Source organism: Prunus persica, chromosome G8 (assembly GCF_000346465.2).
Source record: "Prunus persica cultivar Lovell chromosome G8, Prunus_persica_NCBIv2, whole genome shotgun sequence".
In the NCBI taxonomy this organism is placed as follows: Eukaryota; Viridiplantae; Streptophyta; class Magnoliopsida; order Rosales; family Rosaceae; genus Prunus; species Prunus persica.
In genome coordinates, this window is record NC_034016.1 from 8,906,256 (window position 1) to 8,932,586 (window position 26,331).

Here is a 26,331-nt window from a genome sequence, read left to right on the forward strand (position 1 = left end):
GATATTGTAACAAAATATTGCTAAAGTGTGAGCGAAATTATCGACGTCGATATTTGCCAATATTATCATTGATATTCTCGATATTTATATGATATGTGCATGGATATGTTTCGAAATATCCGTAATTCGAAAAAAAGATAATATCCTCGATATTTCATCGATATTATCGATATTTTAGAGTATAGTCAAAAAACACTCTAAATAAAAATATTTGACAAAAAAGCTCTAAATAAAATTTAAAAATTATCAAAACTTGACAGCCATAGCCACCTTGAGGAGATTCTAAGTCAATTAAAAAAAATTTGGAATTTTAACATTCATTCCGATTTGAAAAATAGTTGGTTGAAAATTTTAAAATGCCCAATGATTCTAAAGGGTAAAATTGATTCAAAACTGAAAAAATCATATGGCAAAGCTCAAAAAGCTATTATATATAATTACTTAGATTTTTTTATATATTTTTATAACAAAGGAGAGATTTAATTAACCACGAAATTGATACAAAGTAAAGACTAGCATGTAAGAGTGGCCTAGTTAAAACTTTCACACGGAAAACCCCAATATAAAATAATTTTTCTATGTCTATTATACTTAGATGTTGTAATTCTTTGTGCAATAAGTCATCAATATCTATTTCATATTTGGTTCAATATAAAATTAGTCATTATATATAGTTTACTTTTAAAACCTGAATATATTTCAAATTTTAGAAATTTTAGAATCTTATATACATTCTAATTCCTTTTTTTTTTTTTTTTTAAACTAAGAATTTTTGGATTTTATAACTTTCGTATGTAGGAATTAATATAGGCTCGCCAAAATAAAAAATATTCGGGTTAATCGTTTTATTAGTTCTTGAATTTAGACCCGATTTGCATTTGAGTACCTCAATTTCCAAAATGGTTCCTGTGATTCGTCAACTTCAGTTTCGTTAAGACAACTGGTCCTGTCGTCAATTTTGTTAACTTTTCTGTTAAATGCAAGGGCAAAATGGTATTTTTGTATCAAAATTAATTAAAATATGAATAAAAAATTAAATAACTAAAAATTAAAATTAAACTCTCACTCTCCCCTTCTATCCCGATTTCTACTCCCCAAAACTTGATTTCTCTTTTATTTTTTGGTTGGTTTTTTATTTGATTTTCTTTTATTGTTATTTTAAAGATATGATTTTTTATTCATTTTTTGGTTTTAACATAAAAATATCATTTTGCCCCTGCATTTAACAGAAAAAGTTAATTAAATTGACATCAGGACCATTTGTCATAACGAAAGTGAAGTTTAAGGACCACGGGAATCATTTTGGAAATTGAGGTACTCAAATGCAAATCGGGTCTAAATTCAAGGAATAATAAAACGATTAACCCAAATATTCAGACTGCAGGCGAAATCGGAATTTCCAATCAACTTTCACCCCTAAACCCAGCTCCAAAGTTGAGGGGAAAACTAGTCATTCATTCATTCATTCATTCATTTTCAGCCATAGGATGCACGGCACCATCAACTTGTTGGCGAGTTCTGTTTGACACAACTTATGAGCTTCTCCCAATTTGACAACAAGACCAACCTGAATCAAAAGCATAGTGATCATCTTCAAACAAAGGCACTGAGAGAAAATGGAGGACAAGGGGAAAGGAAACGAAAGATGGAACGGAGCCATAAGCAATCTGACAGAAATGTCCTTCAATTTGGAGTCACTCCAGAAGCTACTCCTCAAAAAGGCTGTCTTTGTTGACGAAGAAACCTTTGCCAAAGCCTCGCTTTGTTCCGAACAAGCACGAACCATCAAGGTTTTTGGCTTTATTCAACTCTTTATAAATATGTATATATTTTAATTAATATTACAATCTAGGTTTTCATTTTTGTATGCAATCAGGTGAATTTTGTTGTGCAAATCTTGTTGAGAATACTAGGTTCTTACTTGTATAAGATTTTCCCTTTATAAAAAAAAAAAAAAAATTTTGTAATATTTTATGAATCTTAAGTTTAAGCATCTGGCGTTTTGATAGTCTTGATCAATATATGTTGAAGAAGGGTGAAGCCCTGAATTGAAGATCTGGGCGTTAACCTTTCTTTATACTCTTTGTATACAATTGTTATAGAACAGATGATAATGCTAGTTTTGAGTAGCCAAGTTATCCAGAACTAGTTTTTTCTAGGTTTCTGGCCTGAGGAAGAAGTTTTCTTTTAATCGCCCACATTTGGAGGGATCACGCACATGAATTTGAATTTTTGTAACGAATGAAGTAAAATACCCTCTTCTGTGGATCTTATTAACAGTCCTATTGACAATTTCCACCCGCAAGCAACCATTATCCTTGCTTGTCAAGCCTGCTTGGTTAGGGACTGGGCGTGTCGTGTCATGTTTATTAGAGAGGAATATGGTGGCCGATTGCTTGGCTGAGCTGGGTTCTATTTTATATGCCGTCTTCCCCTTGTTTCCCTCTGCTGTTCTTCTGTTGGGTCTTTTTTGGTTGAGAACCTTATTGGGGTCAGTCATCTTAGAGATGCTTGTTAGTTCTTTTTGTTTTAGACCTTTTAGGCTCCTTCTACCACCAAAAATTTAAATACCAAAAGATGTTATTTCTAGAAATATCTAATTTCGTAAAGTAATTTTGCCGGCATGCATTTTGAGTTCTTCAGTTTTGTGGCCATTTTAGAAAGAGCTGATTGCAGATGTGTATTTAACAAACTTTTGATGAATGTGGAACTACTTTTATTTTTTATTAGCAATTCCTTTCATGAAGCCTTGATGTTCATTTACCAACAACATATTAAAATCAGGCTTGATGCTATGGCTGTGAGATTCAGCTAAACGATCTAGCTGAAATAGCATTTTATTTTCTTGTGTACCATTGAATATTATATTTCAGTGCTGTGCAGTCTATTAATAGCATTCTTATGTACCAATAGAAGTGAGACCGATTCCATACTTCATTCTACGAATTGGTGTGTTTTATGTTTAAAAGCTTTCTTTCTGTCTAGGTTCTTGAGCAAAGAGTAGAAACTTTGGAGAGAGAACTTGATGCTGCCATTACAGCTGCTGCTCGTGTTCGTTCAGAAAAACGACAGGCTGAGGCAGCAGAAAAGGCTGCTGAATTACATGCACAGGAAGTTACAAAAGAGCTCGAGAACACCTCAAGTATGTGCAATCCAAATATCTCCTTTTTACCTTTTATTTGTGCTGTGAGTATTTCCAGGCTTACAAATTGAAGTTCCTTGAGTATAAGAAGTCTGATACTATTTTATTGTAAATGGTTCTGTGTTAGCATTACCAACAACAATATTGACTTCCACATCTAGCGAAACCTGGACAGATTAATATCCTCATAGCTTGTTATGTCCTCCTTACTAACTGAAGAACCATGGGCCGCTAAATTTGTAATGGCAAGGATTTTGGTTGAATGGCCTTAAAATTAGGACTAGAGATAAATAAGTAGCACATCTGCAGTTACTTAGGCTTTTAAAAGGGAATTCATACTTCCAAATTAGTTCCAAGCTGCACCCATAAGAAAATAGTATTCCAAACAATTGAAGGGTGATGCTTCAGCCTACTTTTGTGGTTTTTTGAAGCATTGAAAAGTTGAACCATTTGGGTCCGACATTTTTGTGTAACATGGAAACAACAGCAGAAATAGTCTCTTTTGGAGTCTTGTGAGATATGAGTCCCACCAACCTTGTTTTAGCTGGGAACATCAGCTGAATATCTCCTGGGGTTCCTTGTCAAGCTTAATCCAATCTTTCCGGCTCGTACATTTATGTACAGGTTTCCTTAAGGCTCTGTAAGAACTTTGCTTTCACTCACTCCTACAACCTTCCTCTAATACCAGTTGCTAGGAAGTTATGGTCCAACTACCAAATTCCCTAGCCCAAAGATCACAGTGACATACAAACACAATCACAAAGAAAACACTAAAAGTAGCAAGCACAACCATAGAAATACAGGATTTACTTGGTTCTCGGTCAGATTGGGCTATACTCATTGACAATGATCCACCTTCAAAAGAAGAAGATTTAGGAAATAGTCTTTCCCAAACTCTCAAAAATACTCTCATCTCAACCTTTTTGCAATAGAGAATCCCAATACACAACCTCACAACTCCCTAAATGCTAAACTCTCTCAAAGAGTCACTCTAAATTCTCTCTAAGTCGATGTATTGTGATTAATGCTCTACAAGCCAATTTGTAGGCTCTAAAATTCTCAAGTTGCAACTGAAAAAGGAAGCCAAATCCAAATTGGAAACTGAAATATAAGAAGGAACAAACTTAAGGGAAGTCACTATAATTGTCTTTTTAATTTTGCCTCCTGTACACGTCCAAACACATCTTCTTTTGTATTTCTTTTGTCCTCCAATAAAATTCTTGTTACCTATAGAAAAAAGAAAGTGATGACTGTACCTCTGAAACTGTGCCCACGTACTTGGCACAGTACCATTTTTCATGAAAAATCATGAAAAATATAACAGACTTCACCACAAAGGCCATTTCAGTACAAGAACTGAAGTTCATGGGGACAATGTGAGCCAAATTGAAAGTCAGGGATGATATTGAGATATGGGCCAAAGTTCCAGTTCGATGGTGTATTTATCCTTCTATATTTGTCTAATTATCTAATCCAAGTCTTCTCTGGATTTGATAGGATAGTTCAAATCTATGAGTAAACTTTGTTCAACTAGAATTAGGAACCCCCATTGGGCAAAAAATTGTTTCCGAAGTACATATAAGCTTACGTTTTTGTGCATTATGTATTTAGGCTTAATGTTATCATAAACTTTTGAGCACACTGGGTGAGATATGTCTCCCTTTATATCTCTAGCAGAGTTAATAACCCTTTGTATTTATTTTCTCATGAGCAGTATCAGGGAAAAAGGCTTGAATATCTTACATCTTCCTAAAATTGATTCGAGTGGAGTGCTCAAATTATTTACTAATGAGGGTTTCCCCAATCTCCAATTTGATTTTCCCCAAATAGTTCCAATTTTGCACACGATTTTTTATTTTCCTTTTTTTTTGTTGTTGAAATGTTAAGAAACATCTAGTGTGTTGAACTACATCTTTTGGGGTTCTATTTTTAAGGATGGAGAAATTTAGGTCTTCTTTCTGCCCTTTGGTTGTGTTAATGGCTTCATGAATGAAAACATTCATGAATTTACTTTTCCTTTATAATGCTGATTTTTTTTTTTCCTTTGGGGTCCTTATCAACAAAATTATTTTGGTGGTGCTGTATAATATAGTAGCTGTTTCATTGAGTTCCATATCATTTGGCTGACGACTGTTTGACTTTGAAGTTAAGTTAATAATACTTTTGGCATGAAGCTTTTACTGTTACTCAACTAAAGCATTAATGATACGGAAATCAATTTTGAAAGACTGGAATTTCTTAACAATTGGACACCATTCCACTAGTTATCAGAATAAGCATTGTCTTTGCTGAACGCATATAGAAAGAAAAACTTGTTTTCCGGAGGTATTGCAATAATCTGATTATTATTGGTAGAGATAGGTTTGGATCTTTCAATTTAAATTTAAATACTTTGGTGTAAGCTTGATATACAATGTTGGCCCATTCTTTGATAGCCTAAGCTTTTTGGGCTAGTGGTCGTCTAACATGGTATTAGAGCCTTTCCTTGTAAGTGGTCCTGAGTTCAACTCTCGTTTCCCACTTCTTTGTTGGTTTGCAGGGTGTACGCTGGGGCTACACCTATATATATTTGTCTCTCTTCTCCTATTGGTCTGCCTCTCCACTTGCAGGATGAGTGTGCACGTGAGGGAGGGTGTAATCGTGATATACATTGTTGGCCCATTCTCTAATAGCTTAAGCTTTTCGGGCTAGTGGTTTTCTAACAATTGGAACCAGAGGTGTGGTATGCGTGATGAAAGTCATATGATATAATTTTATTATTTGGTGCAGAGGTATTTGAGCTGCACATGGAAGAGTTGCGGGCAAAGCAAGAAGAAATAGCTAAGCGTGATAAGGAAATCAAACTCTTGGAAGCTATAATTCAGACGCTTGGGGGAAAGGAGTCGCATTCGAGAAAAGGGTAGAAAATCTGTCTTGTGAAATTTAGTATCAAGTTGGTCCTTCTCTTTCCCTTGTAAATTTATATAGAGGAACAATACAATTTGTGCCCTGTTAAACATAATAATAAAGTGCTTCATCTTCCTGTTATCCAACTATTTTCTTTGTTTTCTCTTTTAATTTTTACGGATAAAATCCAACAATTAATTATAAGTATTTTTTTTTCCCCTTTTGGACAAAGGATAGGATATGTGCAAGATACTTTTACAATACAGCTCACCAGCTTTTGAAGGAAAAAACTATATCTACATTGGCCAACAACAACCAGTCTGCTTCCTTTCGTGAGTTTTTGAAGAAAAAAAACCTATATTGCCCACCATATGTGCTGTTTGAAGGCTTTTCTAATTTCTTTTCTATTATTTTAATGACATACACGTGTATATGATAAATGTGTAAGCTACAGTTTTGATTGTTTGCTTCCTTCCACAAGTCTTATTTTTTCTGCTATACTCCCTAAATTTTTTAGCTAGCTCACCCATTTTTAGCTAGCTCATCCATAAAATAATTCATGGTTCATAAGTTAATATATCCACAATGAAGCTACACCCCATAAGACCAAATGTTATTCATGTGAGTCGAACTTGAAATCTCTTCCGATTAAGTGGAGGCAAATACCACCGAATGCTAGTTTGAATTATAAGACAAGCTTGATAAAAAATGAAAAAGAGAGAAGATTTATTATTATTATTAGAAAATTAACAATTTGTTTGGCAACATATATTATCATTCTCCATTGACCAACCAAGGAAAGCAACGTGGCCAAGTAGTCCCCAGACAAACCCATCCCACAGTACACACCCGCTCCCCCTCCTCTCTCTCTCTCTCTCTCATCGCCCCAAAACACCCAGAGAAAAAGCCCAGATAAAAAATTTTAAGACCAAAAACCCAACCCAAACCCAGATAAAAACGGTTTTGTCATCAAAGAAAACAACAAGGAAATCGAATCCTAATGAAAATTTTGTTTTGCTGTGGTTTTGATTTTGAGTTTCAACTTTCGCCTGATTTTGGTTTCCAAGAGAAGGTCAACGAATTGTTAATGGGTTCAAGAATCTATTTTTTGTGAAAATCATTGATCAAGGAGGGTAGATGCTTGTGTTGCTATCGATTTTGGTCCTCCACAATTAGCATACAGATGTTTGAAGATATATTTGGGGTTTAGATCTTTTGTGGTTGGAGTGGAGATGACACTGGGGAGCTAGGGTTGAGATTTTTTTAAAGCTGTGGTTTGGATTTTCGTGGCTGGAGTGGAGATAACAGAGTGGCGAGCTAGGGGCTGGATTTTTTTTTTGGTCGGAGGGGAAGAAGATGAATCGAGTTGCAGACAGAAGTCGAGTTGCAAGAGAGAAGAAGAAGAATCGAGTTGCAGTGCTCGAGGGTAAACAGGTTGGTGGGATTCAGTTTCAGTGTTTATTAACAGCCATAGATTCAAAGTGATCTAATGGCTGAAATTTGGGCGCACTTGGCATTGTAGAATTTGTCTTGTTAATTAAGGTCCAATATCCTAAAGAGAAAGGGATTCCTAAAAGGAAATTGGTTTGGGCTTTCCTTTTCTTAATTCAGCTCCCTTTATATAACTCCACTCTCTCATAACTAGTTTCACTCAAAGCTCCCGTTGGTGTGGTTTGAAGTTGCTTGTTCCAAGCTTTCTTCTCTTCCTCTTCCTCCTCCAACCCAAGATGAAGCTCTTCGGCATCGGTTTCAACTCCTCCAAATGCAAAGAAACGGTGGAGACAGTGGTGGTAAAAGCTCGATTCTTGCAAAAGAAGAAACAAGATGAGGTGGCGAAGCTGAAGAGTGACATCGCAAGTCGCCTTCGCGCCGGTGAAGACCCCATTGCCGGCCCTGCTCATGTCCTGATCAAACGGGTGATAAGAGAGCAGAACGTCTCGGTTGCGTACGAATTCATCGAGGCCTTCTGCGATTTGGTTGTGGACAGACTGTCGACCATCAAAGAGGTGAGGGAATGTCCAGAGAACTTGAAAGAAGGGATAAGTAGTCTAGTCTTTGCAGCCAAAAAGTGCTCTCATGAGATTCCAGAACTGGTGACACTTAGGAATATTTTCAGGAAGAAATATGGAAAGGCTTTTGTCTCTGCAGCTACGAACATACGACCTAATTGTGGTGTGGATACCACGATGATAAAGAAGCTTGCAGATACCAATCCTCAAGGTGACGAAAAAATGAAAATTGTGCAAGAAATAGCCGACAAATACGGTATTCATGGATCATGGGTAGAGATTGCAGGAAACAACTGCAATGCTTTGGTCAAAGTATAGAAGACCACAAACGTCATAGCTACCAATTTAGCTAATGTACAGATTGATCACTATTACCTTTCTTTTAACTCTATAAATTTCCTTCTTGTCACACTCTTTCTTTTTTCTAATTGACTACGAAAATAATATTTCCTTTTTATTTTTGGTTATTTGAAGATAGTTTCTTGTTTTAGAGCAGCACTAACTTTTCCTTCATTCATGAGGAATTTGAGAGTGATTCCAGGGATGGTAAGCCACCCAATTTTAAAGGTAGGGGTTTTGGCACTCCTATTTTAGCATCTGAAAGCCAAGCATGGCTAAACTACAAAGCAAGCATCATTCGAAAAAAGAAGACCTAAAACTCAAGCCCAATTATGAAAACTAATAAATAAATGGAGGGTTGAATGGGGAGTCATATGAGACTTGGCTAGCCTCACAAATATATGTACACGTAAATTTATTTAGGGTGATGCTAAATGAATTCTAAAATCAATTAAATATAATTTATTATTTAAGTACACTTTAATATTTAAATAAAAATATAAAAATAATTAAGTACACTCTATTTAACTACTAAAAATACTCGTGGTACAACCTAATACACTTTATCACATAACACCAAACTCATTTTTCCCATTCGTTAGCATTCTTCGAATTATAAACCCAAAATTGGATTCTTTGAATCAATCATAAGATTACTTCAGGGAGTTCTAAAAAAAGAAAAAGTTTCAGTTCCTCATATTGCTATAGCCAGTCTCTTTAATAAGGTTATTGACTTTTCAACTCTTTCTATGCAGATTTCCTAAGAGTAAGATAAGTAATCTTTTATAGATAACAGAAGCATTCCTTTAGTTCTTTGTTAACTGTGGGAGCGATTTTTGTCCCACGAGAATATTTGTCTAAAATTCTGTCTTTCCTTTCGTCGTCTCTTTCTTCTTGTAAAATAAATCGGAATAAGAGGACCACACTCAGGGGGTGTTGGCTAAAAGCCCTCCGATGCCTAAGTTAGTTCAAGTGTTTGTAGGAAAACAATAGCTAACTAAAGAGTACGGAGATGTATGTATGGTGTGAACCGGGTGGCCGAAGCTCTGTGTGGTGGTCGGAGCCTTGTGTCAGAGGGAGAACGAGTTATGGCAGCTAGGGTTTGTGAGATAAAATTTCTATAGAGTTCCAGAAGTAGGTTCAGAATTACCTCAAGCCTTGGTGTAGCCATGTATTTATAGAAGCCTCGGAGGCTAGGGTTTCAGAAGAATAATTCCACAGATTGATAGGAATTATTCTTCCCCAATTTAGAGAGATTTAAGTAATTAGGGATTTGATTTAAATCAAATTCCTAATTAGGGTAAGAATCGAATAATTGCCAATTGAATCAAATAACTCCCAATTAGGCCAAATAATCCCCAAATGAAAGGAAATATTTGACTTAAGGTTTGGCTAAAAGTCGGTTCCCACATTAACCTCTATATTCTGGTCTCTGAAGAGGCTCACAAAGAATCTACCTCTCTTCATCACGCCTTGGTGAACATTGTTAAATTCTTGTTTTGCAACTAGGATGTACATGACGCAGTAAATTAGAAGAGCCTTGAAAGGTTGCACTCGAAGTACAACAAGAAGCTTGGAAGGGTTTTTCACTTACAAATTAGGGTTGAATACGGTGAGTTGGGTGTACTTTTTTTTTTTTTTTTTTTTTTTTGAAGTCCTTTCCTATTGAAAGGGGCGATAGCATATTAAACTCACACACACAACACGAATGCTAGGACTCGAACCCAGGACCTTGCCTGAGGGAGTAAATACTCCAAACCACTACACTAGTTGGGTGTACTTATTAAAATTATATTTGTTTCACAATTCTATATATTCTTTTTGGTCATTTTATATTAGGGTAAGTTAGTACTTCAATAAATAATTTGGTATAGGGTGTACTTAGTTAATTTTAGAGTTCGTTTAGTAGTACTCTTCTTTTTTATTATTTTAATGACATCCACGTGTATATAATAAACGTGTAAGCTACAGTTTTGATTGTTTGTTTCCTTCCACAAGTTTTTTTGTTTTTGTTTTTTTTTCTTCTGCAACACTCCCTAAAATTTTTAGCTAACCCAACTATCTAAAAATTCATGGTTCACAAGTCAATATATCCACAATGAAGCTACAGGCCCACAAGACCAAATGTTATTTATGTGAGTCGAACTTAAAATCTCCTCCAACTAATTGGAGACAAATACAACTAGACCGAATGCTAGTTTGAATTATAAGACAAGCTTGATAAAAAATGAAAAAGAGAGAAGATTTATTATTATTAGAAAATTAACAATTTGTTTTGCAACGTATATTATTATGATTATTATTAGTATAATTTTCATTCTCACGCATCATGATGATGATTGACCAACCAAGGCAAGCAACGTGGCCAAGTAGTCCCCAGAAGTATCACTCTTTATGTCCTGAACCAAAGGGACACTATTCTTGAGTTGATACTGTTCCATTATACTCTTCATGTCAACCTCCGCTCGAGTTACTACAACTCTGGTCAGAGTCTCCTCCGTCGTTCCGAGGCCCTTCATCGACAGCCGGAGAGCTTTCTCATAATACTTTTCCGGGCATGTCAAGCATTGTACGGTGGCCCTCACTAACCCAAGGTATTCATCCTTTGGCTTTTTCTTCAGGTCCTGCAGGGAAAAAAAAAAAAAAAAAAAAAAACTCAAAAAATAAACAGTAAAACTGTATTGAACAATCATTTAAAAAGCAAAAGAGAAATTAATATAATGCTTCCATATGTACGTTTTTTCTCCTACCACTCTCTCTTTCTATCCTCAACATTAACGGCTTGTAGCTCCATTAATTAAGAGCAGTTATTCGTGTACATGAGTTTTTGTATTTAAATTTTCCTCCTCAAATAGCGTTTATATAAAAAAAAAAAAAAAAAAAAACATGTGTGCGCATACAATCACCATTAATTAATTAAATGATTGTTTGTCTATGATGACTATTGACAGTCTAAAATTATCATTATGCATTATTTTTTAAAAATAAATAAATAACGAGTATATAATGATTATTTTGGAGTGTAAATAAAAACAGCCGGCACATATATTTTTGCAAATATTATTAAATAGCGATCTAGTAGAACCTTGTTGAGAGGATGGCCAAATTGGTCGTTATAGACTTTGAATGTTGCATTCAGTTGTGCTTTGCTCCTAGTAGTTAGAATTCTGATGAGCTCATCATGATTATAAGCCTTTTCAGATATTTTCTCTTGAAGTATGTTAGCCTCTGAATTCGCCACCGTCATATCAACCTCACCTCCCTCGTACCTGTAAGTACTCACCAGAGGTACCAATAGCTTGCCACGCAAGGACAAAAAAATTAACAGTACATCTAGAATAAAAAATCTAGAATAGAATATTAATTAGACATTTTATTTAATTTTTTTTGTGTGGTATAAATCAATTGTAACTTTAAATTTAACAAACCTAGAAAAAAGTTGCCAAGTATAATAAAATTAGATCAAGTTCTACACTATCTGTTAATTAGATTGATTCTTTTCTGAGTTTCTAGTCCATGTTTGCAATATAGCACATAATCATCTTACGATGTCAGATTATTTGACAAAATCCAGTGTTACGTAGGTTTTATATGTATGCACACACATGTATATGTATACCCAATGATGGAGCCACCTTAGACTAAGGCGGGCTCTAGGTTAGTGCGAATGTTTTTCAAAAATTAATTTAGTGTTAAAGTTTAGGAAGTTCACTTAGTTAGTGGAAATTATAGCTAGCCCACTCTATCATAGAAAAATTATAGTAAATTTAGCTTAACCCTTTCAAAGTCATTTTTCCTCAACTACAACCCATCTCTTTATTTTTGGTTTGAATAAAATCCTGTTTTTTTCTAAATAAAACCCAATGACTAGGATCCAACTTGGCAAGTTACCTAATCTAGTGCAAAATTGAATTTATTGTATTTTTTTCTATTCATAAAATACCCCCAACTAAGTCATTATTGCATTTTGTATATTAATGTAGGAATAAATATAGAAACAATTTTTAATTGGATTGTAACTAATGACACATGTTGAATTTGGAAAGATCTCCAAATGGATGTAAGAATTAATTTGGTAACTTTTTTAAATTTAACAATAAATTTATATTTAACATACCTAGCCGGTTTATTTGATAAAAAAATATTTATTTATTTATTTATGAAGTATACGTGATTAATTATCCATTATATTATTGTTTTATAAATACTAGCCTCTCTGCACGCTCTTCTGCGCCTGCGAGAGGCTTTTTTTTTAAAAAATTTAAATTTATTTTAGAATTAAAAAAGATAATGGATAGTTGTGTTCCATAAAAATAGGATTCATTATTTGAATTTTCTTTTAATTTTAATTTTTTTAATATGAAAAATTATGAATTTACCATATTATCCTCATTTAATTAATAATTTCAATTCTTAATGTTTGCATTAACCAAGGGCATTTTCTGGTATTTTGAATGTTTCACCATTCTCTGCCTTTTGCTTTATATATATAGATAATAGCGTATATATAATTTTATGTTGAAAAAATAACATACCTATTACTTCTTTTACTAAAAATAATGTACCTAGTATGAATTTACTTATTATTCAAATAATATACCCAACTTTTATAAACGCATTTTGGATAAAATTTATCTAATAATTTCCTATTATGCAATAATATAATTTGTCATTTACCTATTATGGGTATATTATCGGCATATTAATTGAAGCCAACACATTTATAGGTATATTGTGAAAATAATTTACCTACCCTTATTGCATATATACAAGATATATAGGTGAATTTGTAGGTACATTACATTCTATTGCATTGATAATAATTTACCTATTATATTATATTGGATATGTACATATTGTAGGTTAAAGCCAGCACATTAATAGGTATACTGTGAAAATAATATACCTACATGTATTGGATCAATCCCGATCTCTTGGATCACAGGAGTCCAAGAGATTGTGGTCACCCACCGTTAGATATTAATCCAATGGTTCAAAAAAGTTTTTTAAAAGGAATACAAGAGTGAGTGAACCGTTGAATTTACATCCAATGGTGAGTGACCACAAATCTCTTGGACCCTTGTAGTCCAAAAGATCAGGACTGTGTATTGGATATATACAAGATAGGTAAATTTGTAGGTACATTATATTGTATTGATAATAATTTACTTATAATATTTTATTGGGACAAAATTTGACGAATGTTTTATTGGTTGAAAATTTAAGGATTTTTTTTATTGGTTGAAATTTTAGGGATGCCTGAAAAAAAAACGGGAGACATTGATATGCTATAAATGAGGAAGTATGAATAAAAAATGAGAGACTTAATGACATGCTGAAAAACGTCATGTTGATTTATTTGAAGTGGTGGCAAACAATGTAAACATATAGGAGTACTATGACCTTTGATATCTTACGGGGTATTTTAGTTTGAATTTAGGTTTTAAACATAAATTTGAAAATTAATGAATTGATGTCTAGAAAATAAAAAATTGTAGGGCCTATATTAGAACTAGCCCAAATTACTCCGAGCAGCTCCTTAGACGAAATATATATATAATATATTATAGCTCATTCTTATGAAAATGAATTGTTTTGCCCTTGTGTACCTTGCGAAAATCTCCAGTTGTGTGGTAAGCAATATCTTCTTCGAGAGATCTCTTGTAGCGAGCATGATAATCTTCTCTCACCTGGAAAAGCTCTCGCGAAGTTCTTGTACAAGCTATTTCCATTATAACCAAATGATTATGGGCAGCTGAATGTTTCTTCTTGGTAACTTCATTAGCTAGCAATGCATCACGTTCAGCTGGATGTGGTGTCCATAGAAGCACTGCCCTCTGCATGCGTGCATGTATACGTAGACAGCCATGCAATTAGCTACTGTAATTATGTATATTTAATTAATGAGGTATCATACGAATTGTTTTCAATGATCCAAACTATTTATTTTTTAGGTCTTCATTCATAGATTATCGTTGCAAAAAATTAGACAAATCGAAAACCGTTTCGATATCTAATTGTGTCTTACAAAATAAATGAACACGGTGCTTCAAGAAATTACTAAAATTTTAATAATTCAATTGAGTGGTCAAATGATATCGGAGTTAAGTGATTTTTTTGCAGAGATGATATTTGAATGAGTATCTACAAAATAGATGGTTTGGATTAGTGAAATACAATACAAAGCGGGCCCTACAAGAGTGTCTCTCAATTAAGCTTATTTGAGAAATTCCTCAACTTAAGCTCCCTGTAATCAAGTGTATATATATATATATATATATATAATTAAGTACAAAATATACTACTTCGTTTTTTGTACCTTACATATACTAATATTTAACTTTCTCAAATGAAGACATTAAAATTGTTCTGAATTTGATTTGTGAGTGACATAGTATGCTAATTGATGATGAATTTTAGTTATAAAAAAAATTATTTGACATTAAGTTACAGCAAATGATTTTGAGTATTTTCGTATTAGATTATGTGAGGGTTTCAATTTAAGTTTCACACAAAACGCTCAAAATCTCAAAATCGACCCTATTTAATGAATTGATAATAAAATCAGAAGAAGTAAGAACTCACCAAAAAGTCACCAGAAAGTTCGTCCTGTAGAGGTTTGAAAAAATCCTCTCCATATTTCTCAGCATAAGTTTGTCGTATCAAACATCGTTGCCTCGCATTCCTATGGGTCAATATGGATATGATCGCATTCTCATCTGTTCCCCACCCTGCAATTCAACATTGTATCAACTTTAAATTTGTAAATATTTTCTTTTCATGCATATATCATTTTGTAAACAACGTCCTGAAAAACTGGCATATAATCCACATCTGCCTGGTTTAATTATTTAAGGTACCAGCTTAAACCATGAGGCTGTGGAACAAAACCATGCGCATATATTTACACCATACAAAGAAAAAGACCAAATGGTAAAAATACGGATACTTGAAATTGAAATTCGAGTAAAGATTAAACAGTTTGGATGGAAAAAGTAAAAATTAAGGATTTTCATTTCCAGCAATTTGTAAATTTTCTTAATAAGCTTATGTTGATGAAATCTATTTATAAATTTTATTATTGTAAAACAATTACGACATGTCAAATAACGGAGACATAAATGTTCTTTCAAATCTATAATTTTAAAAGATCTTTAAGTTTTTTAGGTTCTAAGTTCGATTCCCTCCTCTCCTATTATATTTCTAGGTCCTAAGTTTGATTCCCTCTCCTCCCCTATTATGTTTCCTTGTTTAAAAAAATTGTTCATAAAGGTTATATACACTAAAAAAGGTCAAATCTAAATCTCACATTTTAAATCTTGTCATCCAAACATCCCTTTGACATTGTCCATCCTACATGAACTTAGCATGTGATATGGTTTCTGTTATAGAAAAAGATCCAAATTCGATGGGGAAAAAAAATAAAAATAAAAATAAGAAAAGGTTAAATCAAACCATAGTGATCATACTAAATCTTATGAAAGTGATTCACATAGGAATTACAAAAGTAAAAAATCAACAGAAAACAGATCCAGAAATAACCACAGCATTTGCTAATAATGATTTTATAGTATCAATGTTTTGGATCTTTCCATATATATATATAGCACATTTTTTATTCATTTTACTCTGAGAGAGAGAGAGAGAGAGAGAGAGAGAGAGAGAGAGAGAGAGAGATGACCTTGCATAGCTTTACGAAGCCTTTCACAGTCTTCAGCCACCGGAGGGATCTGCTGCGGTACTGCAAACGTAGCCATTTTTGTTCTGGTGACGGTGAATATGTGTGTGTTAGAGAATTGAACATGCCATTATATATGCGTGGGTGGGTATAAAAAAGAAAGGAATATGTGTTGGCTTTATAAACGTCAAAGCGTTACTAATCCAAGTTTGGGTTATTGTTCAATTTATGGTGAGCTAAATTGCTTATTATGTTGATGGTGTGTATTTACATTACGCGTATTACTTATGACTGCTTAAGTGATTGTCCGTGCCGCTGTGACCTACTAATGTAGTGGTAAGGAGCTTTGTCTCCACCTAGCTGGTCTTAAGTTCGAGGCTTGACATTGTAAAGCGTGTGAGTTTGCACCCCCTCTCCCTGCCTAAATATTGGCAAAAAAGAAAAAGAAAAAAAAAAGAACTACTTCAATAATTATATGAAGAACTAATTATCCATAAAAGGGATTATTAACTTATTCAAAATTACTCCCAAATAAATCTTACATCTGACAATTTATTAAAATACACATTTGCACAAAGCTTCGTTTCAATAAAAATTTCATGACAAATGGTATAAACTCAATTATATGCTCTTCAGACCACCACGGTTTCTTTCTGTTACCCTTTTTATATTTGATCCTATTGTAAGCTAAGTAAAAATTTTCATTAATCTTTTAACTATTTAATAATTTTTGGATTAACTTTCTTTTATGTGAGTGTGCCACTATTAGCAATTAGAGATCTAACATATTTGAATGACTTTATATACTTGCGCCCCAAGTAATAGACTTTAAACAAACTATTGTGATTTTGGGTGGGGAAACCGCCCAAGAAAGTTCTTTTCTATGCCTCAGACTGGTAATGACTTCACAATTTATCTAAAAAAATAGTAGGTAGAGCAAAATACACGAATTTATGGAGATATAACAAATTAATCCAGGCAGAACTGCCTGAAATACAAAGCATAGAATGAATTGCTAGGTCTGGATAAGCGTTAGAGTTTTTTGACTTTGGCTTCTGCTTAAAATACAATCACAACGATGGTTTAAGATCATTTTCCTAGCCACCGCTCCCACCATGACCACCACTAACTCCTCCTCCTGCCCAAACAACCACACCATGCCACCATATCCACCCGACCATCCCATTTGCCTTAGCCACGAAAAAACTTCTCAAGAAACTCAATTGACAGCCACACCCACAAAACAATCACATATATCTGCCACCACACACTAAGAAGCAATAAAAAAAATTCGAAGTCAATGGTGTAACAACAATCCCAATTCCATTTAAGAGAAATTAAGAAACTGATGAAATGAATAGGGTTACTAGTGATTGGTATTTCGTGGTCTACTTTTCTTTTTTGGTCAAAACATTTGGTGGTCTAATTTTTTTTTTTATTTTTTACAAGCGATTGGAGGGTATACACAAATATTTATTGAATGTTTGGGGGTTTCGAACCTCTACCCACATGAATGGAGGTGGAAGTGCTCATACAATTGAGTTATATCCCACTAACAAATATAAGATAGTTAATTTAAATGAAGAGTATCTATACAAATATAAGATAGTTAAGGTTATGTCAAAATTCAATTTTTCATTAGTGGCATGTTTACTAATCATTAATTAGAATCAAAATGAGGAGTTGAATTCCGATTATCGACTCATGTGTTTACTTCACAAGGAGGAATGAAAATGCGAGTGAGATTTGTGGGAGCAAATAGTCCGATTTCCAATCACAAAGTGCAATGTGGACAAGAATAATATCTCCTAGGTCAATTAATTGAGGCCATTTATTTGGCCAATTAATTGATAGTAAAAATAGGGATATTATCTTAAATATGGGATATTATCTTATATTTGGGAATATAATCACCAATTAAAAGAAAATATCACCAAATTAGGGTTATCCTATTCGGGAGATATCATCATCAATTAGTGATTTGTTCCCAATCAAATCCCTAATTGATTCAATCTCTACAATTTGGGGAAAGAATATTTTTCTTCAAAATAAGAAGATATTCTTTGAAAAACCCTTAGATACCTAGAACCCTATAAACACATGGCTACATTCAACACACAAGATAATCTAATTTTGACACGAGAAACCTACTCTCTCTCTCTCTCTCTCTCTCTCTCTCTCTCTCTCTCTCTCTCTCTCTCTCTCTCTCTCTCCCACCGTCCCCCTATCTCTCCATATTTTCATACACGGCTCCGGCTACCCCAGTGTCCCCATAGAGAAAACTCTGTACCCGTTTTTAGCTATTATTTCTCAAGGATTCAATCGAACTAACTTAGACATCGGAGAGCGTTTGGCCAACACCCCTGGGGTGTGGTCTTTTATTCTTGTTTGATTTTACAGGAATCGAGGAAGTGAGAGAAAGAAGTTCAAAAGGCAAAGGATCTTCAAGCAAATATTCTCCTGTGAGATATTTGCACAAACATTTGGTGCTTTCATTGAGAGCGCCAATTATACTCAACGCGTGCTCTTGAATCAAAGGAATCTATTTGCTCCTCTTTTTTTTTTTTTTTTTTTTCACTCAACCAAAGCTTTCTGAATAACCCTGACAGGAAGCAGAAGCATGAGAAACAAGATCGTCGCAATGATCCAATCCACGACCGATCCAAGCCTCCACGACACTGCGACATTGCGACACCGAGGCAACTGCTGCTTTTCACCCCCGAGATTGTGACCTAAAACCTTAGCAGCACCATGGCTTCTTCCATGACTCCAACCGTCATTCTTCCTCTCGGCCCCGCAACTGAGACTCCGTCTCCAGTTGCACATCATGGACTCGTCGTCGCCAGCATCGCCTCATAGGCATACTTATCTGGCGACAGTTTCTTTCACTACCATGCGCCATGATCTACCTCGCACATTGTCGACCCAGAACCGCTCCGCAACCACACAGTCTTGTGGCTGCCACGGCCTTGCTGCCGCACCACTTGCTGCCGCACCACCTCGCGGCTGGATCAAGCAATCCTTCTCCACACGGCCGCCGCTGCCGCACTTAGCTCCCATCACGGCAATCTCACCATCATCACAAGTTATGGCATGATCTTGGAACAACTTCATCCGTTCCCTCGCTTGCCACCACACTCGACTAACGCTTCCCGCATACACCTCAAACGAAACCCTAGCTCGTGTTCAATTGGGCTCCACACAATTCTCTCCTCTTAATCCATGAAGCCAAGTAGACCTCAGTCTTAGAGTTGACTAGCTGACCTAGAAAATGGATGACCAAAACAACTTGGTGAGATAACTCCTCAACCAGATAGACTTGGTCCAAAACCTTAGCCTTGGACCGCAAGGTGAAGAGAGAAGGATGGACCAATGCGCGATAAGGAGAAATACAAGAGCGTGATTAGCATGCCGACATGTCACAAGCATCTGCGACCCCACGCTCAAAGCAGACTGAGTCTTCGATTTTGGTTGAGTCCAAGGACCAATATGCAAAAAAAGGCTGGGCTCGCGACTTGACATTGGCCCTCGCCTGGGCCCACAAGGAAATGTTCATGGGAGGTTAGGACCTCGGGGAGGTCAATCTATGGACCCTCGGGGTTCATGAAGAAAGGCGCTCTACAGTCTACTCCCGAAGAACCAATTTCCATCGACAAGCCACATGGAATCCCTTGCAGGCGTAGTCCACCAATACGCCACACAAGTAGGACAGCCGAGGAGGTCAGCCCTTGCAAGTTAATGACGAAGTCAATCAGCGGCGCTCGAATCGTGGAAGACACCAGCGCTAACCATACCGTAAATGGAATGGTTGGAACTTTGCATAGTTATAGTAATTGAATTTAAGTAAAAACTCACCAAATGATTCCTCACACCATATTATAATGTTCCCTAAGTTTTGGGCTTGATCCGAAATCAATTGGTCAAAGAATTTGGTCACTTTATGTTCATACCCAAGTTTGTACCGTAAAAGGAGTGGTTGGAACATTGCATAGTTTTTGTAATTAGCCGTTATAGGTGTTTTGGATTGTCTAAGATAAGGTGAAGGGTTCATCCCTAATCTTATATGCACTATGAATGAATGTGTTGTTATTAAAGCCGGGGTTTAAGCTAAGACACTTCTTAGCTCTTGATTGTTCTTCGTACACTTAACGGGTTCTCGATTAAATTTGGCTATGGGATTCATTAGTTAGGTTTAATTTAGGATACTTGGGGACACCGTGGCCGAACGAATCATCATAATAAAGAAAGAACGAACCCTTGGAATTGAATTGGAACTTTATTCTCAAAATCCACTCAATACATAGAATAGGATTGTTCTGGTGAAGTCGAAATCCTAGTTTTCATCCATTGATTTTCAAAACCAATTTCCAACCTTTGTTCATTTTATTTTTTTGATTTTCAACACTCAGATTAAAATTTAGTTATCTTATTTTCGGCTATTTTAGTACTTTTAAAGTTTCATTTTTATTTTCTAGTTTTCTTAAGGTATTCATACTTGGAATTAATTGATAAACTTTACAAATCTCTATGGGACAACTCTCGTATTTGCTTGCTATACTATCATATCGATTTGTGCACTTGCGAGATATAACATTTTGTTCATCAATTAACACTATCCTAGCCGACTCCAAGGAGTTCGGGCTAACCAGCAAAGAAAAGAAAAGGAATATTAAACATGACATTGTAATCTCACAAGTCTTAACTAGCCTCTCATCAGCTGAAGACAATCCTGTGATCGGCTTCTAAAAGAAAGATTTAATTGGCCTCGATCTGCCGCACAACGACACACTCATAATCAGCATTCAGATTGCTCAAGCCATGGTCAACCGAATCTACGTAGGCAAGGGCAACGCAGCCATCATCCTACAATTGTCGGTCGTCCAGCATATGGGCATAGAGACAAAGATCAACAAATCAGCCAGGTCACTGACTGACTTCAATAGTGCGACTTCAGTTATTATTAACACGATAGACCTTGATGTCTACTTCCCATCGGTAATTAGCTAGCAAACCTTTATGATCATTGATGAAGTCTCCCCTTACAATGGCATCCTAGGCAGACCATGAATTGGCAAGATCAACGCCATCACGTCCGCCACGTATCAGAAAATCCGTTATCCAGTCCCTGGGGCGGTATCGGCCAGATCAACAGCGATCAGGGAATGGCAAGAGAATGCTCAACTCAAGGGTTGAAGAAAAGCAAGCAAGCACGATTTGTACCTATAAATCAAGTAGATCTGAAGGGAGCAAAACAAGCAGAAGAGGTAGCAGATCTCGCTCCTAACAGTCGAGTAGACTAAAAAGGAAAGGGAATACATACTCCTCAATAGCAATCAAAGAGTCAAGACCAAGCCAAGGGAATTCGTATGGAGGCCTCTCTTGAAGAAGGATGGAAGCTCGAAGAGGACTTTGAGCTAGTACCCTTTGATCCTGACAAGTCAGAGAGAAAAGTGCCTAGCAGCTCGCACCTAAGCCCAGAGGTGAAGGTGGAACTGACTACCTTCCTCTATAACAACAACGACATGTTTGCAAGGTCATCATCTGACATGACAGGCATCAACCCACAGGTTATCTTCCATCGCCTTCACGTTAACCCAGCCAGCAGTACAGTAGCACAAAAGAAATGCAACTTCGCTCCAGAGCAGGTTGCCATCAGGTAGCCATCCTGACAAGCTCCTAGCTGTCAGTTTCATTGAAGAAGTCTCTTACACAAAGTGGCTGGCCAATGTTGTTCCAGTAGCAAAGAAAGACCAAGGCAAGAAAAAAGTTTGCATCGACTACGCCAACCTTAATAAGGCATGCTTAAAGGATAACTTTTCACTGCCAAGAATTGATCAACTCATAGATTCAACTTCTAGTAATCAACTACTCAGTTGCATGAAGACGACAAAGCAAAGACCTTATTCATTATCGAAAGGGGTACATATTGCTACAAAGTCATGCCCTTTGGGCTGAAGAACGCCGGAGCAACTTACTAAAGGTTAATGAACAAGGTTTTCAAGGAGAAGATCGGCAAGACTATGGAGGTCTACGTAGACAACATGCTAGTCAAAGCTCCCCGATGAGTAGACCACATCAAGAATCTTGTTGAAGCTTTCAGCCTGCTCCGAAATACCAAATGAAGTTGAATTCGAGCAAGTGCACATTTGGAGTCTTATCCGGCCAATTTTTGGGATACTTAGTCACCAAAGAGGCATCGAAGCACATCCTAATCAAATCAAGGCTATCCTCAACATGAAGTTGCCTGCCACGACAGATGAGATGCAAAGTCTAACGGGTAGAGCTGCAACTCTTAACCGATTTCTTTCAAGATCTACTGACAAGTACAGGTCATTCTTCAAAGCCTTGAAGAAAGGACAAAGACACACATGGGACGAAGAGTGCGAAATAGCCTTTCAAAACTTGAAGACTTACCTCACTTCGCCCCCCTATGCTCAAAACCAGTAACATGCGAAGATTAGTTCATTTACCTGGTGGTATCTAACTCAGCAGTAAGCTAAGTTTTCATCCAGGAAGAGTTGGGAGGGCACAACATCTGGTATTCTACACGTCAAAAGCCCTTCTCGATGCAGAGACTCGCTATCCTAAAATAGATAGGCTCATTTTGTCACTTGTAGTTTCCACAAGAAAGTTAAGACCTTACTATCATGCTCACCGAATAATCGTCATGAAATGGGCTATCAAACTCAGTCAGTACGACCTCTTTTACCGGCCAAAGACTGCTATAAATGCTCAGGCTTTAGTAGATTTTGTTGTAGAGTTTACTCTAACAACTGAAGAAGAGAAGATGGTCACAAAAAACAAGGAAAATTTGAGAGCAGAAGGTACCTCCTTTGCCAATCCAGACCTGCCCAAAGATATGTGGCAGTTGCGCTTAGATGGAGCATTAAATTATAAGAGAGCTAGGGCAGGCATCATCATAATCACCCTAAGATGGAACTTTGTTAGAACAAGCCATCACATTGGGCTTTCCAGCTTCAAACAAGAAGTAGAATATGAGGCATTGCTCTCCGGATTGGGCTTAGCAAAAGAACTGTCGATCAAGAAATTGGTCATCTACTCAGACTCCCAACTGATCATAAATCAAGCTTCGGGCGTGCGCATAGCAAAACACCCACGATTGATCCAGTACTTAGACAAAGTCCAAATGCTTTTGAAATTCCCCACTTTCACTATCAAACAAGTTCCTCAGCAGAGAACACTCATGTAGATGCATTGGCAAGCCTAGGTTCAGTGCTAGACACCCAGTTCAGATGCTTCATCCCAATCGAACACCTTGACTGACCAAGCATTGAAGAGATAGAAAAAATTGACTCAATACAAATTGATGATGACCCTAGTTGGCAAGACCCCATCATCGATTACTTGGCAACTAAAAATCTGCCAAAGGAAAAGTCTGAAGCTTGGAAGGTTCAGGAGAAGGCCACGAGATACAACATGCAAGACAACAAGCTCATTCACCGATCATACTCCAGCCATCATCTCACTTGTATAAAGTACCATCGAACACTTGAGATGCTCTGCAAAATTCACGATGACGAGTGTGGCAACCACTCTGGGGGCAGATCACTTGCCCAGAAGACTCTAAACATAGGCTATTTCGGGTCCACCATGCTCCATGACTCCACTGAGTATGTCAAAAGATGAGATCGATGCCAAAGGTACAAACCGATTCCAAACCTGCCTGCCGAAGTCTACCATACGCATAACAGTTTGTGGCCATGACCTAGTAGGTCCCATGCCACCGACACCGGCCAAGAAAGACATGATGATCGTCACCATTGACGACTTTACTAAATGGATCGAGGCCAAAGCTCTATGTAAAACCCTGTATGATATATATATATACATACATATTAATATTTAATCTTTGCATACTATATAATTAATAATATATATTTATACATATATTTTTCATGGCAAGCCACATGATATGACTCTGGCTATAAATTAGTATAGCCTACCTTATCAAATTTTACTGTATATATGTTAATTCATATTAGCCCTATGTAATATTTATTATATATTTTTACACTTTACAAAAGCATTTAGAAAGGCCATTATGCTTACTAAGTATTCTGTTCAAAATTGACGTGTTGCAAGCATATAGTTCTCAAATCTTGTTAAAGCATGAGGTGGAATATTTAAGTAGGAGGTGCAAGCATTGTGTGTATTCTTATTTATAGCCTTAATTTGAGAGTGCTCACTAAGCACTCTACAAAGCCAATGCATAGGGCTATATTTGGTGTGGTAGACTACTTTCAAGCCACCCAAGTACTCTAGGAAACTATAGACTAGTTGTGTGGCACAATTTTAGGGTGAGGTCTTGTAAATAACACTCCCTTATACTTCTTGTATCATAAGTTCTTCACTTAAATAGCTTTAGTTCCTAAAATCCTTAGGAAAAAAAAAACAAAAAAAGTAAGAACTAAAGTGTTATGAGATTTTGGAGAAGCCTAAAGTGTTTGGACTTGCAACCAGGAGTTATACAATAGCTTTCGATTTGAGGTAGGGGTTTTTCTTAGGGAGGCTTTCCATAAATTGATTTAATTAAATATTGCAAACACATTATGCTTGGTAATATTATTTGATTATTATCCTTGATATTGGGTGTTTATATGTTGTCAATTATCATTATAATTTGATTAATATTGACATGTTCATATGTTATCAATGGTGGTTGGAATTATTGGGTTAATAAAGAAATTATGGAAGGGTAATGGGAATGATCTTTTGTGTAGTTGAGTCTGACCATTGTAGGGACCAAGTTTAGGCGAGCCCATGTGCACAGTAGATTAGGAAATCAACAGTATAATTGTTGATTGGGTGATTTGGGCTTGGAGATCAATGGTTTAGACAAGATGACTAGTAAAAGGGGTAATGAGGAATCTGCTCAGGAACCTACTTATAAGTCTCCTTGGGAGCCTATCGAGTCAATTGGATCAGTCACTAGGCCTATAGAAGTTCAGTCACTATCCGAAGTGATTATTATCAGTTCTGATGAAGAAAATTAGTATTGAAGAAAGAGAGTTATATAAATGTTTATAGTTGTAGAAACAAATCGTCAGGTTTTGTAAGATAAGTTTAAGTTTTTGTAAAATTGTGTTTACTTTTGTAAAATTTTGTGAAATATAATAAATGAGTTTTTTGTTTATTCTTTCTCTTAAACTTTTATTTTACTATTTCATAATATTGTTTTTAGATAATTTTCTTTTTATTTATTTAAGATGGCTGAATCTAGAAATGAGTTCATTGGAGATGCTTGAGTAATCTTAGCCATTCAGGATATGGCTTCAGCAATTAGAGAAAATAGTAACCAAGATCTCCGTCATGAAATTGAAGAAGATCGAGTTATGAGGATACAAGGAGAATTTCATAAGACGAAACCAACGATATTTAAAGGTGAACCAAATCCTATGACAACTAAAGAATGGTTGAGGCAACTTAAGAGAAAGATGGATAATCAAAGAATTCCGGGAGACATTAGAGTTGTTACTGCTTGTACCTATCTAGAAGGACAAGTATACCTTTGGTGGGAGTCGATTATGAGTATGCCTAATACTGAAATTACAATTTGGGAGGCCTTCGAAAGTATTTTCATGGAAAAGTATTTTCCAAGTACTATGAAAGCAATGAAAGCAAGGGAGTTTGTTAACCTTGTCCAAGGCAACTTAATTGTTGATCAGTATCAGTCTAAGTTTGAAGAACTCATGCGTTTTGCACCATATATGATCCCTGATGATGCAACAAAAGCAAAACGATTTGAAGAAGGATTGAGACCGTCAATTTTGGAAAAGGTTGACATTTTGAAATTAAGTATACTGATGTGGTTGATAGAGCACATATAGCAGAGCAAAGACTTGAAACTAAGAGAACTTGGGATTCAATTAGTGGACAAATAAATAAACGAACAAGATTTAATACTCCTCAGTATCAATCACAAGAAAATTTCGGACCACCACTATGTTATTAGTGCAAACAAGTGGGACATGTAAAGAGATTTTGTCCACAACTTCAAAGATATCAAGGACCTCAAGTACAGCAGACACTATATCGTCCTCCACATGTACCTTTTCGTGCTCCACCGCCACCTCAAAGTTATACTACTTTTCAATCTCAATCTAACTGGGCAAGACTAGTTACTAGCCTTGCCCAGTTACTAGCCAATTATCATAATGTCTAGGAGGACAATATTCTCAAATTAGACCACGGGTCCCTGTAGTTGTAAAGAAATCTGGACAATTCACACAAGGAAGAGTATACATTGTGGGAAATGT

At 35.9% G+C, this 26,331-nt stretch overlaps 4 protein-coding genes across 4 annotated transcripts; 3 read left to right on the forward strand and 1 right to left on the reverse strand.

Moving 5' to 3' along the window:
• Positions 1,383 to 6,175, forward strand: LOC18766237. The gene is made up of 3 exons (XM_007200377.2): positions 1,383 to 1,790; positions 2,986 to 3,142; positions 5,912 to 6,175. The coding sequence occupies exons 1-3, from the start codon at positions 1,617 to 1,619 to the stop codon at positions 6,043 to 6,045; spliced, it is 465 nt and encodes a 154-aa protein (XP_007200439.1). The 5' UTR covers positions 1,383 to 1,616; the 3' UTR covers positions 6,046 to 6,175.
• On the forward strand, positions 7,756 to 8,355 carry LOC18767208 (IST1-like protein). Its single transcript, XM_007200013.1, has one exon. It carries the CDS (start codon positions 7,756 to 7,758, stop codon positions 8,353 to 8,355), a length of 600 nt encoding a protein of 199 aa, XP_007200075.1.
• Positions 10,426 to 16,692, reverse strand: LOC18767944 (annexin D1). The gene is made up of 5 exons (XM_007199170.2): positions 16,058 to 16,692; positions 14,962 to 15,107; positions 13,986 to 14,213; positions 11,462 to 11,674; positions 10,426 to 11,000 (listed from the first exon to the last, which is right to left on the reverse strand). The coding sequence occupies exons 1-5, from the start codon at positions 16,131 to 16,133 to the stop codon at positions 10,704 to 10,706; spliced, it is 960 nt and encodes a 319-aa protein (XP_007199232.1). The 5' UTR covers positions 16,134 to 16,692; the 3' UTR covers positions 10,426 to 10,703.
• On the forward strand, positions 25,342 to 25,902 carry LOC109950831. The gene has a single exon (XM_020570970.1). It carries the CDS (start codon positions 25,342 to 25,344, stop codon positions 25,900 to 25,902), a length of 561 nt encoding a protein of 186 aa, XP_020426559.1.

Excerpts from the sequence above, each read along its gene's own strand:
- LOC18766237 (XM_007200377.2), top strand. The coding sequence starts at position 1,617 with ATGGAGGACAAGGGGAAAGGAAACGAAAGATGGAACGGAGCCATAAGC. Across the intron at positions 1,791-2,985 it reads AACAAGCACGAACCATCAAG|GTTCTTGAGCAAAGAGTAGA; the intron begins GTTTTTGGCTTT and ends CTTTCTGTCTAG. Across the intron at positions 3,143-5,911 it reads AGAGCTCGAGAACACCTCAA|AGGTATTTGAGCTGCACATG; the intron begins GTATGTGCAATC and ends TATTTGGTGCAG.
- LOC18767208 (XM_007200013.1), top strand. The coding sequence starts at position 7,756 with ATGAAGCTCTTCGGCATCGGTTTCAACTCCTCCAAATGCAAAGAAACG.
- LOC18767944 (XM_007199170.2), bottom strand. The coding sequence starts at position 16,133 with ATGGCTACGTTTGCAGTACCGCAGCAGATCCCTCCGGTGGCTGAAGAC. Across the intron at positions 11,675-13,985 it reads CAACTGGAGATTTTCGCAAG|CTATTGGTACCTCTGGTGAG; the intron begins GTACACAAGGGC and ends TTGCGTGGCAAG. Across the intron at positions 11,001-11,461 it reads TTGGCCATCCTCTCAACAAG|GACCTGAAGAAAAAGCCAAA; the intron begins GTTCTACTAGAT and ends TTTTCCCTGCAG.
- LOC109950831 (XM_020570970.1), top strand. The coding sequence starts at position 25,342 with ATGGCTTCAGCAATTAGAGAAAATAGTAACCAAGATCTCCGTCATGAA.